Source organism: Populus alba, chromosome 13, assembly GCF_005239225.2.
Source record: "Populus alba chromosome 13, ASM523922v2, whole genome shotgun sequence".
Classification (NCBI taxonomy): domain Eukaryota; kingdom Viridiplantae; phylum Streptophyta; class Magnoliopsida; order Malpighiales; family Salicaceae; genus Populus; species Populus alba.
Genome location: NC_133296.1, coordinates 2,181,801 through 2,199,350, shown reverse-complemented (window position 1 = coordinate 2,199,350; position 17,550 = coordinate 2,181,801). Strand labels below are relative to the sequence as shown.

The 17,550-nt window shown below is 35.5% G+C and overlaps 2 protein-coding genes and 4 non-coding genes across 10 annotated transcripts; 2 read left to right on the top strand and 4 right to left on the bottom strand.

Annotated features, from left to right (window-relative positions):
* Positions 1 to 952: 952 nt before the first annotated feature.
* Positions 953 to 5,131, top strand: LOC118053301 (cysteine synthase). Of its 2 annotated transcripts, none has more exons than XM_035064527.2 (11): positions 953 to 1,056; positions 1,562 to 1,617; positions 1,721 to 1,830; positions 2,141 to 2,198; positions 2,524 to 2,787; positions 2,868 to 3,005; positions 3,128 to 3,179; positions 3,634 to 3,713; positions 4,092 to 4,151; positions 4,287 to 4,367; positions 4,743 to 5,131. In XM_035064527.2, exons 2-11 carry the CDS (start codon positions 1,576 to 1,578, stop codon positions 4,833 to 4,835), a joined length of 978 nt encoding a protein of 325 aa, XP_034920418.1. In that variant the 5' UTR covers positions 953 to 1,056; positions 1,562 to 1,575; the 3' UTR covers positions 4,836 to 5,131. The 2 variants fall into 2 exon arrangements, with proteins under 2 accessions (XP_034920418.1, XP_034920419.1); XM_035064528.2 differs by having other exon boundaries at positions 1,053 to 1,178.
* A 1,048-nt stretch (positions 5,132 to 6,179) lies between these two features.
* Positions 6,180 to 6,298, bottom strand: LOC118053328 (U5 spliceosomal RNA). The gene has a single exon (XR_004688347.1). It is a non-coding gene; the product is annotated as a U5 spliceosomal RNA (small nuclear RNA).
* A 1,239-nt stretch (positions 6,299 to 7,537) lies between these two features.
* On the bottom strand, positions 7,538 to 7,697 carry LOC118053327 (U1 spliceosomal RNA). Its single transcript, XR_004688346.1, has one exon. It is a non-coding gene; the product is annotated as a U1 spliceosomal RNA (small nuclear RNA).
* Positions 7,698 to 9,354: 1,657 nt separating this feature from the next.
* On the bottom strand, positions 9,355 to 9,514 carry LOC118053322 (U1 spliceosomal RNA). The gene has a single exon (XR_004688342.1). It is a non-coding gene; the product is annotated as a U1 spliceosomal RNA (small nuclear RNA).
* Positions 9,515 to 11,607: 2,093 nt separating this feature from the next.
* On the bottom strand, positions 11,608 to 11,726 carry LOC118053330 (U5 spliceosomal RNA). The gene has a single exon (XR_004688349.1). It is a non-coding gene; the product is annotated as a U5 spliceosomal RNA (small nuclear RNA).
* Positions 11,727 to 12,636: 910 nt separating this feature from the next.
* LOC118053302 (cysteine synthase-like) lies at positions 12,637 to 16,089 on the top strand. Of its 4 annotated transcripts, XM_035064530.2 has the most exons (11): positions 12,637 to 12,743; positions 13,459 to 13,512; positions 13,616 to 13,725; positions 13,825 to 13,882; positions 14,182 to 14,445; positions 14,527 to 14,664; positions 14,761 to 14,812; positions 15,097 to 15,176; positions 15,306 to 15,365; positions 15,504 to 15,584; positions 15,756 to 16,089. In XM_035064530.2, the coding sequence occupies exons 2-11, from the start codon at positions 13,474 to 13,476 to the stop codon at positions 15,843 to 15,845; spliced, it is 972 nt and encodes a 323-aa protein (XP_034920421.1). In that variant the 5' UTR covers positions 12,637 to 12,743; positions 13,459 to 13,473; the 3' UTR covers positions 15,846 to 16,089. The 4 variants fall into 4 exon arrangements, 3 of the variants coding, with proteins under 3 accessions (XP_034920421.1, XP_073259971.1, XP_073259970.1); XM_073403869.1 differs by lacking the exons at positions 12,637 to 12,743; positions 13,459 to 13,512 and adding an exon at positions 13,987 to 14,026 and having other exon boundaries at positions 13,666 to 13,725; XR_012167623.1 differs by lacking the exons at positions 15,504 to 15,584; positions 15,756 to 16,089 and having other exon boundaries at positions 14,903 to 15,176; positions 15,306 to 15,370.
* The last annotated feature ends 1,461 nt before the right edge of the window (positions 16,090 to 17,550 follow it).

The following is a 17,550-nucleotide window of genomic DNA, read 5'->3' as shown; positions in this document are numbered from 1 at the left end:
ATATATTTTTTTTAATTATTTTAACATTTTATATTTTTTAATTAATCCAAGCCAATCTCTATATTCATAACCATTAAATGAGATTTTAATATATAATTTATATATATTTTTAAAATTTTTTAAAGTAAAAGCCGCTTGAATTTGAAACTTGTACATAATTATATTATTTTATACTATTAATTAATTTTAATTATAAAATAGAGTGGAAATGATAAGATTTAAATTTATATCTGTTTAATTAATAAAATTTTAATATTATATTAAAAAACTATCTTGTCTAAAAATTCAATTCAAAGATCATTGATATATTTTTTTTAATTTTTTAATTGATCCAAGACAATCTCTACATTCATAATTCAAATCTTATCTAAGATCTGATTTAATAATTATTGGTATTAATATCAGTGCAATGAGTCATAGCCATTAGATTAAATCTTAAATCAATATTTGAGAGATTGTTTGATGGTGTTTTTGTTTATATTTTTAAAAAGTATTTTTAATATATAATCAACTAGTTTTTGTTTTAATATTATCTAATATTTTTTTAAAAAAATAATAAAAATAATTTTAATATATTTTCAAATAAAAAATTATTTAAAAAAACACTATAATTAATAATTCTAAACACACATTACGAGTTTTAGGATTTATCCTGAAAACTATAATTAGTAAAATAATAATAATAATAATAATAAAACCAATAGCTAATATATAATAAAGCTATTGTTGCCAGTGACAGAAAAGTAAGGTTAAAGCAAAAACTCAGCAGACTCTGACAACTACACATAACAAAAATATATAATAAAATAGCTGGCCGAGGAGAATCATTTTAAATTAAAATATTATGAAAAAAATGCTAAAAAATAAAGTAGTGAAAAATTGCAAATAAAATTATTATTATTATTATTATTATTATTATTATTATTATTATTATTATTATTATTATTTATTTCTTTTTTATATATAAATATCAGCTATCATTGCTTGGTCCATCCTTGCCTAAAGCTTTCTACTTTCTTTGTTCTTTCTATGCATAGATTGATAAGGTGTTAAGTGGTAAGAACTTATAAGGCTCTTAAAACTCCTCTTCGCGTCAACTTTCTTTCATTTCCCTGTTTTTTCTTAAAAAAAAGGTTTTAGCTTTATAACCACGTTGCTTCAAGTTCAAGAATTTCAGGGTTTGTTGCATCTTTTCTCAATTTTTCCTCCTTGATATTATGTGGGTTGATACTGGATTTTTTTTTAGAAGCTTTAGTATACCATGTGTTCAAGGATTTTTGGTGGAGGTTTTTGATTAAAAGGTTTTTCTTTTCTTTTCTTTTTTATTTTTATTCTGGGTTGATGCAATATATATTAATTTCAAAACGGTGTTTTTTGTGGGTTCAGTTTAGATATCGAGTGGCCCAATTGAAACCTGGAATTCTTGAAACCATTTCTTTATAATCTAAATTGGGTTTTGGTGAATTGTTTCAATGGTTGCACTATGTGTTATTTTTTCAGTAAAGTTTTGTCCCTTTTAGCTTGTTTTTTTAGCCGATCACTCGGTGTGTTCTATGTGCAGTAACCTGAACAAAAATGGCAGGGGAGAAGGGTTCAATTGCCAAAGATGTCACTGAAGTAAGTTAACTCCATTGCCATTTGCAAAATTGTGAACCTGGTTTTGGATTCTTTGATATCGGAGCTATGGCTTATATTTTCTTTTGTATTTGGTTTATTATAGCTTATTGGTAAAACACCATTGGTGTATCTCAACAATGTTGTGGATGGTTGTGTGGCGCGAATTGCTGCCAAGCTGGAGATGATGGAACCTTGCTCGAGTGTCAAAGATAGGTATTAGTTAGATTTGTATTGTTTTGTGGGAAATTTGAGAAGTGTTATGCTTTTTTTACAAGTTTGGCTATGATCATAGCTTTTAGCCTTATTTGGGTGCCAAGATTTTGTGGATTTGAAAATTTTCCCTTGTGAAAATCTGTGATGTTTTTGTTTCCATGTAATGCGCATGCACGTCTGATAGGGACTTTAGAACATCATTATTGATGTGATATTAACAAGAACAGATTGGGACTTTAGAACATCAATATTGATGTGATTTTGGTTTGCTCAGCTTAATATAATATGATATTTCTCCCCTTTCTTGTAGGATTGGGTATAGTATGATCACAGATGCAGAGGAGAAGGGGCTTATCAAGCCGGGTGAGGTTAGTAATTCAATCCTACTTAAACAGACGTGATACAAGAATTTTAAGTCCAAGTTAGGTTCTTTTGCCTTGAAAATGAGTGATTAGTCATTTATAGCAATTGAAATTTGATTAATACATTTCTTGGCAAGACTTCATTGAATCAGAAAATTTATGTCTGCTGGTGATGTTGCTTTGTTGCCAATCCTTGTAATGACACATTCCAGCCATTGCCAGACAACCGATTTATTTTCTGTTCATTGCATACAAAATAGTATGACTGTCATTAAAGTGTTATCATGAAGGAACTTGCATGTTGACATGGTTTACCTTCTTAATGCTGAAGAGTGTCCTGATTGAGCCTACGAGTGGCAACACTGGCATAGGGCTGGCATTCATGGCAGCTGCTAAGGGCTACAGATTAATAATTACCATGCCTGCTTCGATGAGTCTAGAGAGAAGAATGGTTCTCCTTGCTTTTGGAGCTGAGTTGGTCCTTACTGATCCAGCCAGAGGTATGAAGGGGGCTGTTCAGAAGGCAGAAGAGATATCGGCAAAGACACCTAATTCTTATATTCTGCAACAATTTGAAAATCCTGCCAACCCAAAGGTTTCATTTTTAACCTTTTGCATATTTTTTTGACCTCCTGATTTGAGAGAATTACCATCAGACTGATGTTGCCTGGTCAGGTTCACTATGAGACAACTGGACCAGAGATCTGGAAAGGCTCAGGTGGGAAAGTTGATGCCTTTGTTTCTGGGATAGGGACCGGGGGTACAATAACTGGAGCAGGGAAGTATCTCAAGGAGCAAAACCCTGATATAAAGGTTGGTTTCTCTGCATTATTTCATTTGGTGTTAATTTTTATTTTTAATTTATGGTATTGAAGTTTCTTCATTATTTATATTTTTTCTTATCTTGCTGTCTATTCTTCCATCTTTTTGTTTAGCTTTATGGTGTAGAACCGGTTGAAAGTGCAGTGCTGTCTGGAGGGAAACCTGGTGAGTCATGGTTTCTTGGTCTTTCATTTGCATTCTTTTTTTACTAATAACCTATCATTCAAATTTCATAAATTTGATGTCAAATTATGCAGTCTAAGTAAACAGTGATTAGAATTATTTACTTTTTTTCCATATGCAAAAAACAAATAAAAAGTTATATGATTTCTTGGTTCTAGGATCCTGGTCTATCCCTTTGACTTTTACTGTGCCAAATCAGCAAAGTGAATGTGTTAGGAGTTATAAATTGTTTTTCTATGTTTAAATGATTTCCCAATTGTTGTTGGAACTACTGAACTATCTGGCTCGCATTCTTTTGAGATCAAAATTCAAAACTTTGCGCAACATTTTTCATACTTGGACATGCCCCATATGATTCTCTCCTTTTGAAGCAGCTGCTTTTTCCATGTATTTATATTTGGACTAACTTTATCATTGTGTGCCGGATGGATCCAAGGTCCACATAAGATCCAGGGAATTGGTGCTGGCTTTATACCTGGAGTTTTGAATGTCGATTTACTTGATGAAACTGTTCAAGTAAGTCTGTGTTCTCTTATATATATGTTAATATCAGTCATCATGTGAAATCGTGAGGCTGTTTGATTTCTGTCACTAGGTTTTTCTATCATTTATTTTATTCTAAAGACTAGATTTATACTTCGAGAAAGTATATGATTCCCAAAACACGTGGCTAAAACTCCATTATCAAGTGAAGAAGCAATTGAAAAATATTGATATATATATTTTTTTGTGAAGAAGCAATTGGCTAAAACTACAAAACACAAATTCTTCAAGTCTGATCTCCATAGCATGCTCTGTTTTATGCTTGTAAAGAAAAATATTGAATGTTTTTATTCTCTCTCTGTATTTCCATAGTGCATTCATTCCTGAGAGATTACCTTTTTGACTTTGCAGGTATCAAGTGAAGAAGCAATTGAAACTGCAAAGCTTCTCGCCTTGAAAGAAGGACTGCTGGTAAGCTTGGAATTATTTGATAGTTGTTGCAAGAAGGAATCTAGAACTCTGCAGCACTCAAATCTGTTAACTGCATCAATTTTCTTGGCATGAATTTAATCGAGAATTCTTTTGATGGGATCATTTGAATTTCAGGTAGGGATATCATCTGGAGCTGCTGCAGCTGCTGCAATTAAGATAGCAAAGAGGCCTGAAAATGCTGGAAAACTCATTGTTGTAAGTTTGATTTTCCTCCTCTGCAGATCAATCTGCAACTTGCTATTGAGCCTGTTTTCCAAAGCTATCTCATAGAAGAAACAAATTCGTTCCCAGACAGTAAAATTCAATGACAATCTAGCAACCATTTCCCTTGATATTTCTGGTGACCAAATCACGCATTGATGTCCTTGAACAATTAAAAGTGAGATAGGAACCTTAGAAGTATGATAACAATGATAATCTAAACCTTATTTCCTTGGCAAGAATTAAAAGCATTGCATTTGAACATGTGTTGCATTTCTCTTTGTTATTTATTCTATGCACTGATTCTAGCACTTTGACCTTTTTGGTGTCTTTTTGTGAGCATCTTATTTTTCTTTCTAATGTTAACAGGCAATCTTCCCTAGTTTTGGAGAGCGTTACCTATCCTCTGTGCTTTTTGAATCAGTGAAGAAGGAGGCTGAGAACATGGTTTTTGAGCCTTGAGGTGAAGAACATGGTTTTCAACAAATTCTGATTGAGGTTTTGACAATTTCCTTTTTCATGGCTTACGAGCATGATACTTGGGTTGCAAATAATGTGGAGGCATTTCTGCTCCATGCATTTGTATTTAACAAAGGGCTCGTGGGATGGATTAAGAACTTGAATCGTAGTGTCGTTAGACCAAGTTCCATAATAGTGTTTTGAATTGCTATTCAGTGTTTGTTCCTCGTTCAAATCACTTCTGTCATTTGATTTGAATGGGTACTCTTTTTCATCTTATTACTCACGATTGGTACTAATATTGAATGAGTTGCGTCAAGATAATGAATTTTCACTTGGGAGACCTTAGGCTAGTACCCCTCCTAAGTGCAACGGAGGTCACCCATTGATACCGTCCAGGTAAGTATGTCTCCCGTTGTTTTGGGCTTCTTATTTATATCCACATGCTTTGCCAAATACTTTATAACAATATGAGATGGTTAGGGAGCAAAGCAACCTTCTCGGCTTCCTCGCAACCACTCTGTTTCTCACAGTTTTCAATAAAGCAAAATTGATTGATTACCTAGGGGATAAAAAATCAAACTATAAATAAAGATTGTGAGGCATTTCCATCCGAAATATTTGAACCCAGAAATGAACTTCAAAGGGTGATCTTGTGAGTTTCTTCTAGATATTTAGGGATGAGAGACAAATGCATTTGAACTCCAAGGACCTCAGCGTTGAGTTCTGCATTACTATAGAATTGCAAGCAACCCGACTTTTCAAGGGGGGGAAAAGAGGGTAATGGGCCATTTGCCTAAATAATGTTTACTGTCCTAATCACTATAAAATACAATGGAGATTGATTTCACCAAAAAGCACATTACATCCAAAACAGTCGGCAGCTGCCCCTTCGTCCTTAATCAAAGTCATAGGTGTCTCGTTGATATACAGTCTCCCGATAATAAAGGCAGAAAATCGGATGAGGGAAATGTATAATCAATCTATTTGAGTATTTTCAATAAACACGTATCTCACCGGAACCAATGGAGAATTACAGAAAAATACAATCTCAAAAAACTTGTGCGGCAACTACAATGTCATGCATGATGTTGCTTACCATGTCTCTTTGCTCTCGTTGGCACACTTACGTTTTTCATCACTGTTGGTTAGTGGTTAATTTTCTTTGTAAAGCTGGTACAACGAAATTTCTTACATTAAGTACAATTTGACAAGACAACAGAGTGCCGCCACTGCGTACCCAACGGTAACAGGAGCCACAGAGGAATAAACTTTTTAACGTGTCCTAGCTACCCATATCCTACAATCACGCACGTACATCCAAGATTTAGAACTAGAGTTGTTGGGGCTCTTCTTAAAAGAAGAGAACCCTCCAAAAATAAGCGTATGCCGCTATCTGCGGCGAGCACACGGTATTCTTTAGTAAAAGGCGAAAGAATAGTTCGCTCTGTGCCCACCGCGCGGCTGCGTGCCTTGAGCATAATGTTTGCTTTGGTACTTATAAGCACTCGATAACAGCTCATTTTCTTTATTCTCGATGTGGGATATCTGATAGCCTTGTCCTAACTGCATGACCACACACAAATCAGACTATTTGGTAAAACCAAGAGCTAGAGTAGGAAAAGCAATGATTTCGCCAAAAATCAGCCTGTCGACAGAGTTGAAGTATTTACTATTTATTGGTGTATTAAAACTAGTGATTTGAAAACCAACATATTTCCCCCTCCATGGACTCTTTCTCTTTTATAGCAGTTATCAGTCCCAGCGGGTTTAGCAGAGCAATCCATAAACTTTCGACTCAAATATGGCTTGATTAAATTTTATTTTGAATCGTTTTAAAAGTTAACCCAATCAAAGTTGATTGACTCATTTGACTCATAAGGGTTAACTCCAATGCCTTTTTTTTTTTAATCTTAAACAATGTTGTTTCAATAATAATAATAATAAAAAAAACAATGTTGTTGTGTGTTGAACTATCAAACTCAATCCATGGAGTCTTGGACCGAAACAAGTGTTATAACCATGATTTTTACACGCCCGACTTCTCTGTGTGTAAAGGCAGCGTAGAATATCCTTCTACTAATTTCTTGCTCCTACCAGCCATTTAGGAAGTTATAGAAACTGCCAAGTTGCTTGCATTGAAAGAAGGTCTACTGGTACTCCCACTACTGTTTCGAGATTCCTATCCAAGGGCACCAAGCTAGAATCAAATTCTCAAAACAGGTTTTTTTTTTTAGAGTTCTGTAATGAATCTTGACTTCTCCCACAGGTATGGATGTCACCTGGTGCCGCAGCTGCTGCGATAAGGCTAGCAAAGAGACAAGAAAATGCTGGGAAACTCATTGTTGTAATTAGTTAATTTGCCTTTCCTCAAGTTAGGTTTCGAAGTATACATCATGACTGTCAGTTGAGCCACATAAGCCATGCTTCAAAATTTAGAAAGTTGAAATTGTCTCTCTTCCAATTCAGAAATCAAAACTAATAGCTCTTTTTTCTTATAATCATTTGGTAAAGGTAAAAACAAATTGTTGATTGCATGCATCCCTTGCACTTGAACAGTCAGCTGCCCCTTTTCAATTAAAGATCAGATGATAATTGCTGCTAACTGTAATGACATATAACGGCCACAACGTACGATGCCAGAGTGCACAAAAACCTCGAGGATAAATAAACCGAAGATATATGATATTAAGACTAGAATAAGGCAGGGGCCGCGACTTGCGCAGCCCCCTCTGACACAAATTATGACGCAGGCTCTACCTCTTGGGGAGACCTTAAGCCAGCACCCCTCCGGCGTGCAATGGAGGTCACTGACCTAGACCATAGGTCTTCTTGATCACCCATTGATCCCGTCCAGGTAAGTATGTTCAACGTTGATGTGTGCTTCTAATTTATACTACATGCCTTATCTCATTATTTATACTTTGTCAATGTGGGATTTGTTGAGCAATCTCCGAGGCCTTCCTACAAACCTGCATCACTAGACACTCAAATACAATGGTTGTTTCCGGGTGATTTGAGATAATTAGTTATGTGTTCTTGGAAGGTAATATGAAAGATTGTGAAGCATTTCCATTCCAAGTTCTTGGAGACAAGAATGGCCTTCAAAGGATTTTTTTTTGTTGGTTTTTCTGGGATAGGAATATTGACTTTCAGGATCTTAGTTTTCTGTTCTTGACTACTAGACCAATGAATGCCCCATTGGCCGATTCTGTGAGACTTGTTAGTAATCTGACTTTGTAAGAAGAGCTGGGCTATTGCTTAATGCTCATCCTCCCAACGGAGCTTGATTTCGCTCGAATGGAAGATGTTGTTCACATAATATATTAAACTGCCATTTCAAGGGTTTTGCCCAGTTGATGACATGGATTTTGAAAGCAGGACGTTATGAGTTCAATAAAAAAAAAAAGCAAGAAAAAATAAATTAAGAATAGTAATTGAGAGCTATTATTCATGAATTATGCTCACATTGTTTCATTTATTTTCTCAATCTTCTAAATTTCTGAAGTTGCAGGTATATCTCAACAACTGTCAACTGTTGTGTTTACGCCAAGCTAGAAACAATGGATCCTTGTTCTGGTGTTAATAAAGACAGGAACTGAACATGCAGGCTTTAAAGTTCTTAATGATGCAGGATTGCGTAAAATGATCTCGATGCCGCAGAGAAGGGCTTGATTGCTCAAGGAAAGATCAGAAACAAAAAACTATGTCCAGGAAGTTTGTTGGTTTTGCCCTGTGGATTAAACAATTATACACCAACAAAAGTGTGTATGTAGACGTGTCGACTATGGATATTGTCATATGAATAGTCCCCATATGACATGGCTACATTGAAATTTATAACGAAGAATCAGTCTTGGTTCTGGTTATGTTTGATGTAAATTGGCTGTGCGTCCTCGTTGAGGCTGCAACTGGTAATACTCAACGGAATTAGCTCCTACTTGACGGAGATCCTGCCAAGGGCCATGGTGCTGGCGTGGTGAGATTACCTTTATAACCCTCTGCTCTACTTGACAGATCATGCCAAGGGCCATCCTTGATAAATCTGAGGAGACACCAAGTAGAACACCAAACGGCTACATATATGCTTCGGCAATCTGACAACCCTTCCAATCCATAGGTCTTGTTGTGTCATTTGCTTTATTTGGATTGGTGGTTGGAAGGCCTTACGGTTCATGTTATGTAAAATTTATCGAAAAGTGGGCATATTGTGTAGAATCAGTAGAAAGTGCTGAAGGAAATGAGGAAAACCTGGCGAATGATGGATTTTTGTTTTTGAAGTTGAAGTTCCACAATTAGATATTTCTTGCAATAATAGGGGAAGTCTAGCAATGAAGTACTGTTTGGATGAAGCATAACCAACTGTAACATCATCTAGCCAATTGATTTCCCAGAATCATCATCAGCTACGTCCTCAGTATCTGGAGCAAATTTGAAACTTTGAGGCTGATTTCTTTTCAGCTACAAACTGATCTCGTAAATTATCGTCGAAATCCAGAGAACATATGGAACTAGAATTGGGCAGGGGCCGCGGCTTGCGCAGCCCCCTCTACCACAAATTTTGACGTAGACTCTCCCACTTGGGGAGACCTTAAGGCAGCACCCATCCTCAGTGCAATGGATGTCACTGACCTAGGCCATGGACCTTATTGATCGCCCATTGACCCCGTCCAGGTAAGTATGTTTCAATGTTGCTTCCTGCTTTATATTTATACACACGGCCCATTGTCTCTTCGCTTGTTTATCCAATGTGGGATGGTATTGTTTCAACAAACTTGGGCCAGCCTTTAAGCTCAACTCCAACAGGCAACAACCTTTCTATTGATCTTGTTTCAGTATATGCTATTATCATGGCCAAGTCATGAAATATTTCATTAATTAGAGACTGAAACTGTTTCTTTCCATGATAAAATTGATGGTAAAGCAGAGAAATTGATTGTTTATGGAATCAAAGCCATGCCAAGAAATAGCACAGCTCTTGTTTGCTACCATGCTTTCTTCTATTCTGTTCTTTTGCTGGCTGTTGAAAACTTTGGTCTTCCTTTTACAAATTCAGCCTTGTAGAGTTCTATGCGATAAAGAAAAGCTTGGAACAGAAATTGCCAGGAATCTTCTTCATCAGGAAAATAAATCCCACAGCTCTATACGATAAGGCAAAGCTTTGAACTACAATTGTAAGAGCTCTCCTCCATTGAAAGGAGAACCCTCCAAAAATTGGCGTATGCCACTGTTTGAGGAGGCAAGCACACTGTGATTTTTCCTTCCCTTCCAGACTTGATTGACGTGGGAGCACCAAGTTCTTGTATTCGCAGGATATAAATAAGAAACTTGTTTTGCAGAAAAGAAATAACCCGAGTAAACTCTCCCTCCCAATCTCCAACCTGTTTAGAAATTCCACTTTTCTGTAAAACACACTTGTCATATATTCTTAGTAAAGCTGCAAGAGAAGAAAAGGTGATCAAGGTTTTCAAGCAGCATTGTTGAAATTCAAACTGTTAATCGCTTAGTATAGATTCCGATTCTATTTCAAAGAGCCTGAGAAATTTCTAAAGGAGGGAAACCTAGAGATCAAGGTTTTCCTTCTGCAGTGTGCGTGTGTGAAGAGCAAGATGAATGTCCTCTAGTTTAATTATAATCTCATTGGATGATTTTCTTTCATTCACATCCAGGTTTATGGTGTAGAACCAGCAGAAAGTGCAGTCCTGAATGAAGAAAAATCTGGTAGCTAGTGAATTGCTCCAAACTCTAGAGTGTTTAGACAACATGATTAAAATAATGTTAATCAATCAATTTGCTCAAATCATGTAAGCCTGTCTGAAACCTGCAAAGTTCTCATGATTTGATCAAATCCTAAGTGGATGCATTGCTTTCTTATTTGTCACAGGTGCACATTCGATTGAAGGACTTGGTGCTGGCGTTGTACCTCCTGCTTTGGATAATGACCTGCTTGATGAAGTTCTCAAAGTAGGTCTAAAACCATTTGCCTTTTTTATTGACTACTCTGAAAATGATCTGCTTGTTCTCCCATTCTTTGGCTGTGCTTGTAATTTGAATCGAATGCTATTGGTGAGACTATGAGAGACAACATGAATCAAATGTTAAATAAGGATTTTTCATCTGAGCTGCAACTCATATTTGATTCCCGTCCTCCACCACTGGGTCTAAACCGCAGTAATTGAAGGTCCAGTAGAATGGTCATAAAAGAGCTTATCTGTTAAACATTTTATTAGGAATATGTTGTCTTACAGAGCTTAATTTCACGGTGCTGCTATTACATATTAGGTATCAAGTGATGAAGCCGTTGAAACTAACAAGCTGATTGCTTTGAAAGAAGGTTTGCTGGTATGCCTAGAACTGTCATGGACATCATATCTCACCATTTATGATGAAAACCTGTCCTTTTCCATGTAGGTGGGAATATCGTCTGGTGCCACCACAGATTCTGCTTTAAAGTTGGCAAAAAGACCAGAAAATGCTGGGAAACTGGTTGTGGCTAAGTCAGATTGGCTTGCTTCAAGTGGCATTTGAACTGTATTGAAAATTTACTAATGCCACTTATTTTCTTGGTAATCAACTGTTTGATTCCATCAGGCAAAAACCATGACACGTTCGATTAAGATCTTGTTGCTTATTCTTGAACTTCAGGAATACTTATTTGTCGGCACAGTTTCCACCAAGAAATTCATTTACAGCCCATTTCCTATGCCTTATTTACTCGTCGTTTTATTAACACAATCCAGAGCTTTGAAACATTTAAACTAGAATTGTACAGGCTCTTCTCTTAAGGAAGAGAACCGTCCAAAAATAGGTGTATGCCACGAATTTGCAGTGAGCACACGGTATTCTTTAGTAAAAGGCGAAAGAATAGTTCGCTCTGTGATCACTGCATGGCTGCTTGATTTCGATGGCTGTTTGCTTAGCATTTTAAAATGCGCTTGCTGGAAGCTCATTTCCTTTTACTCCATGTGGGACTTCGAAAATGTGATCAAGCTGGAATGCCCCTCGCCCAGCTCTCCAAATCTCCATTGATGAGACCTCTATACGAACTAAAACAAGTAATTTAAGATCAGTACAAGCAGTTTGATCTAAATCAATCAATTTACTAGTAAATATATGAGCACTAACAGATATATCCCTCTGTGGACTCTAATGGTCTGTTCCAACTTCTTGTCAGTGGCTGGGGACATTAAATAATGCCTAGAGAGTTCTTAAAATTGAAAACCAACTCCATGTTCTCAGACAAGTTGTCATAAACACGAATTATCACTCTGTTTCCATACTGATCTACAGTTGTGTATTTCAATACTTCACTTGAGTTTCGACCGGTTGATCTTTCAGTCTTTCTCTGCACATTCATAGCCACAAGCACATTAGATATATAACCCCTGAACGATTCTTGTTGAAGAACTTCACTTCACGGAATTAGGCAAACGCGCGGAAAGTGCATCTCGAACGGTCTTTATATGTGCCACGAGCGCCATGTCTGTTTCTTCAGTTGGACACTATTTAATTCGGTTCAACCCCTAATTCTTTCTCTTTTACTGATGTTGGTCCCTGAGCTTCTAATCGAGGTATGCAGACCCGCTAACCTTAAATTCTAGGTTTAATTATCATTCTTGTGTGATATTTTCTTGATTATTAAGTTGTGTTATGGAATCTTTTCTCTTAATGTGATTTATTCCTGATATTGGGTGATTATTCGGATTGTTACTTGTTTGTTTGGACTTAATCGAATAATATAAAACTTTATGCACTGGTTGCTGATGCTGACAATGATAGGATGGGTACCTGATAGGGTTTCTAGTTCAAATACTCTCAGGTCTGACTCATCTCACTTTACTGCTGTATCTGCTGAAAGTCACTGCAGATACCTTCTTGAAAATATTTGCAGTGCTGTACTGCTACTAATAGGTACGTAATTTTCATGTATTTCTACTGATGCTGTGCTTGTGATTGATTCTTGATAGTAAGACCTCTACCTGGTTTTTATATGCTAGATGGTTTGGTAGCTGAAAGATGCAATCTTTGATCTTTTTAGACCTTTGAGTAGTTTGGTATTTTCTCGGCAATGTTCTCTTTTTGCTGGCTATAATTCCTTTTGGTATTCTGGAATCATCTGGGTTTGAGATTTTCTTTAAAAAATTTGTTTATTGTAAGTGCCTGCTCTATTTGGTTGTCAAAATTCTATAAAGAAACTTGTGAGCACAAAAAAATTCTCTGTTTTATACTTTGTTTTTGCAACTAGGTAGTTTTTATGAAGAATCCCTTGAGCTTTTGGTGATTCTTTGTTGCAAATGAACTGTTGGGTGGTTCTCAATATTTGGCTTGCTTCAAGGATTGTTTGGCTGTGTGAATTGTTCTAAACATTTTTCCTGACGTGCAATTTTCCACGAGGACATTCTTGAACTGTTCTATTATCACATTTAATGTATCATTTCGGGGCTTTTGATAAAAAGAACATCTCATATCTGTGATTTGTTGATAAAACCATAAGAAGTATTTGCTTGGTTTTATTTACTTGATCTTGGAAGTGAGAAATTACTTGCAAAATTGGGTGCCTAAGATTTGCAACTTGCAGTTTTTTTCATTTTTTCTATTTCTCCCTGACTTCCTTGTATGCTTGCAGATTGCCTGGAAAGATATGGAGAACAGCTGTGAAATCAAGAAAGATGTTACTGAAGTAAAATTTTCTCATGCTTTCTTGTTGCTTTTAGTCTTATATGAAAACAATCTTGCTTATGTTGTGATAAATTCTTCTTCCTTTTTCGTTGGGACATCTACAGCTGATAGGCAATACCCCAATGGTATATCTCAACAAGGTTGTGGATGGTTGCGTAGCTCGTATTGCTGCTAAGCTTGAAATGGTGGAACCTACCTCTAGTGTTAAAGACAGGTCTTGTCTTCATCAGTTGTATATTTTCTCCATGTAAATGCAGAGCTGAAACCTTTCATCTTGGAATTTATACTGTGGATTTTCATTTTTGACATTCAGAATTGCATATAGTATGATCAAGGATGCAGAAGATAAGGGCATGATTACACCAGGAAAGGTTTGTCATAAAAATTCTGCATATCTAACTATGCTCTATGAGGTTAATCTTAGATATCAACAAGTCCTCTTTAAGTCATATTAACAATTTAACTCCAATATCAGATGCAAATTTTTCAATATATGCATGTATATGCAATGGAAGGTACACATACATAATGATCCTAGTAATTTTTTGTGACACGAGGGGAGTATATATATATTGTAATACATGCGATGCTCTACAAGGTCAGTCACTAAGAAGTAAGAACTAACAAGTTTCCCTTGTTTCTGGATATGCTTGAATAATGTTGGCTAAAGACCATACTCATTGAACCTACCAGTGGCAACACCGGCATTGGATTGGCGGCCATTGCTGCAATGAAGGGTTACAAACTTATACTGACCATGCCTGCTTCAATGAGTCTTGAAAGAAGAATTGTGTTACGGGCTCTTGGAGCTGAAGTTTGCCTTACTGATCCAGCCAAGGCCTTTGAGGGGGGACTTAAGAAAGCTGAGGAGATACTAAGAAACACACCTAATGGGTATATGCTTCAGCAATTTGAAAATCCTGCCAATCCAAAGGTATGATCATGTTGTGGAACTTCTGGAGTGTGGGCTGGTTTATGAAAGGATTTCAAAAATAGTTAGTTTTTATTTATATAGATACATTATGAAACCACTGGCCCAGAAATATGGAAAGACTCAGGAGGGGAAATCGACATCCTGGTTGCAGGAATTGGGACTGGAGGAACTGTGACTGGAGCTGGGAGATTCCTCAAGGAGAAAAAGCCAGCTATTAAGGTTGGCTGTGCATCCTAGTGCGCGTGTTGAGAGTTGAGACAGTGAGAAAGAGGGAGTTCTGATAATCTTCATATCAATCGGGTGCTTTATGTGCAGGTGTATGGCATAGAGCCTGTTGAAAGTGCTGTATTGAGTGGAGGAAAACATGGTAAGTATGACACTCTTTTAAGCTCTAGTTCTTTTTTCTTTCACATACAGTTGCATTCTTGTCACCATTTGTAATTCTTGTTGGTTCTAGTGTTGAAGGTTATTACAAGAGGAAGTGCAGAACCCTACACACCAACCTTTTCTGTTAAATGATACCTTTTCTGTTAAACGATCAATGTTGCGTAGCTTGAATTTCCCCCCTCTCCATGCAGTTCTTTTTAAGATTGACAATGTTCTCATTATGATTGTTTCTCTTGTAATCATTGCTTGTTAAAAATGTCAAAGGCCCACATCTAATCCAAGGAATTGGTGCTGGGATCATTCCTGGTGTTTTGGATGTTGACATGCTAGATGAGGTTTTTCAGGTAAGTTTGAAACTATGTATTAAGTGGTGGTTAATGAGTCTCTTTTTATGTCAGTACATTTTATCAACAGCAGTAGAAAGGAAAACTGTCATGAGACTAGGTTTACCTCTGGTGGTAATTCTTCTTTAGGTATCAAGTGAGGAAGCCATTGAAACTACCAAGCTGCTTGCCTTGAAAGAAGGTTTGCTGGTAGGTTCACAAGTTACAACTCTCAAGTCCTCCTCCTATGATCTTGTGTGCAAAAAGAAAGTAACCCTCCATGAGCATTTCTGCAGTTTCCATTCATGATAGATTTTAGGATTTATCTCACTTCTTTTTCCCTTGTAGGTTGGGATATCATCTGGCGCAGCTGCCGCTGCCGCAATAAAGGTAGCTAAGAGGCCAGAAAATGCTGGGAAACTCGTTGTTGTAAGTTCTGTTGCCTACTGCAGATTGGTATCCATGCTCATGATTGATTTTACAATATACATGTTTACACATTCTTAGCTTTTCTGCCTTGCGTATAGACGGTACATTAGTTGAGTGCTTAACTTGCATCCAACTCAATTAATTATGACATTTCTTTTGCTTACCATGCAGGTTGTATTCCCTAGTTTTGGAGAACGTTACTTGTCTTCCAAGCTTTTTGATTCCATTAGGCAAGAGGTAGAAAACATGACCTATAATTGAACTGTAACTTCAACATTTCTTGTATTTTAGTGTGTCGGACCTGGAAACAGAGCTAGTAATAGTTTGCTTGATCAATTAATAGCTGATGACACCTGAGAGCTGGTATACTCATCAGGCATGCAGAAGGGCTGGCAATCCTTCCACCATGCAGCTATGCTGTATCTGACTGACTTTCAGCTTGCCCTAGCTCTTGACTTGCATATAAAAGTGCAGAATCTTATTGCTTATTAAAGTTCACGAGAAACCTGTCTAAGACTTGTGTTATTTTGGAAACGTTGTTCAAGCATTAAAGATAAAAAAAAAAAAAAGGGGTTTCTCTGTCACATTTCTAGAAACTGTAATACTTGAGCCGTAGCCTTATTAGACACCGTTTGGCATTGCGTTCCAAACGGTGTTTTGCCTAAATTCAAATTTATTTTTTTTTTACTAAAATTAAGTTTGGTTTGTACTTTTTGGATCGTTTTGATGTGCTGATGTCAAAAATGATTTTTAAAAAATGAAAAAAATCAGTGGCATGTATTTCGGCATGAAAAGCTATTTGAAAAGCAACCGCTACCACACTGTCAAACACGCTTTTATTAGCTGAGAACTCTGGACTCTGGAGGGCAGGTCTTGTCTCTACTGATAAATATAAATGATGTATCCTGCTTTTGTTTTTTTAATAAAGGGCATCCTAATTCCTAAGAGGTCATGAGCCTTTTGGTGTAAGCGTGGTAATAATTGTTTTTTTAAAGAGTTTTTTATTTAGAAATTTATTGAAATAATATATATTTTTTATTTTTTAAAATTTATTTTTTATATTAACATAGTAAAATAATTTGAAAACACAAAAAAATATATTAATTTGAAATAAAATATAAAAATATAAAAATTTTCAAAAATGCTTTTGAAATAAAAAATAAACATGCTTTTAATCTTTATATTTAATCAACAAATTAGATTCCAGACAAAACTTTGTTTTGGTAAAAAAATTAAAACTTTAAATGTTTAATTTTGACTTGGAATTTAACAAAAAAAAAACTTTAGAATTTTTAATTAGGTTTGTTTGTTTGCTAGACAATTATTTTTTTTTTTGAAAAGTAATTTTTATAGAAAGTAAATTTTAAAAGGGGAGATTATTTTTTAGTATTTGGTAGTGTCTTAAAAAATTTATTTTTTAGTATTTGGTAGTGTCTTAAAAAATTAGTTGGGAAACAGTTTTCAGTATTTAGTTATGTCATAAAAAATAAAATAAAAAAACAACCTTTAAATATTTTAATTTTCTTAAGTTTATCTAACATATATTTAACATTGAATGCAACTATCTGACTATTTACAATAAAAGAATGAGATACAAATGTATAAATATGGGAAAAAAATTATTATATCATATATTTATATATAGCTTATTTTATAAAATATCAATACACATATAATATAAATATTTTAAATATAATAATATAGACATATAACCTTGTTAAATATTTTTTTAACTAAATTCATTTTAAAAAAAACTCAAATTAATTTTTTTAAAATTAATGAAAGAGCTAAATTAGTTAATAGTATGACTTAAAGAGTTAGATATTTGGTTTTTTGTTTTTGTTTTTGTGTAAGAAGACAAGGAAAGTAAGCTTTGTGTAAGGTTATACGTGTAAAGATACGGAACGTGCTTTCAAAAATTAAAAAGAGAAAAACACTTTTTTTGGGAAATTATTATTTTTGTTTT

What these genes read in the sequence shown, in the direction of transcription:
- LOC118053301 (XM_035064527.2), top strand. Translation starts at nt 1,576, where the DNA reads ATGGCAGGGGAGAAGGGTTCAATTGCCAAAGATGTCACTGAA. An exon ending in GGCTTATCAAGCCGGGTGAG is followed by an intron (nt 2,199 to 2,523) that starts GTTAGTAATTCA and finishes TTAATGCTGAAG; the next exon opens with AGTGTCCTGATTGAGCCTAC. An exon ending in TACTTGATGAAACTGTTCAA is followed by an intron (nt 3,714 to 4,091) that starts GTAAGTCTGTGT and finishes TTGACTTTGCAG; the next exon opens with GTATCAAGTGAAGAAGCAAT.
- LOC118053302 (XM_035064530.2), top strand. Translation starts at nt 13,474, where the DNA reads ATGGAGAACAGCTGTGAAATCAAGAAAGATGTTACTGAA. An exon ending in GCATGATTACACCAGGAAAG is followed by an intron (nt 13,883 to 14,181) that starts GTTTGTCATAAA and finishes TGTTGGCTAAAG; the next exon opens with ACCATACTCATTGAACCTAC. An exon ending in ATGCTGGGAAACTCGTTGTT is followed by an intron (nt 15,585 to 15,755) that starts GTAAGTTCTGTT and finishes CTTACCATGCAG; the next exon opens with GTTGTATTCCCTAGTTTTGG.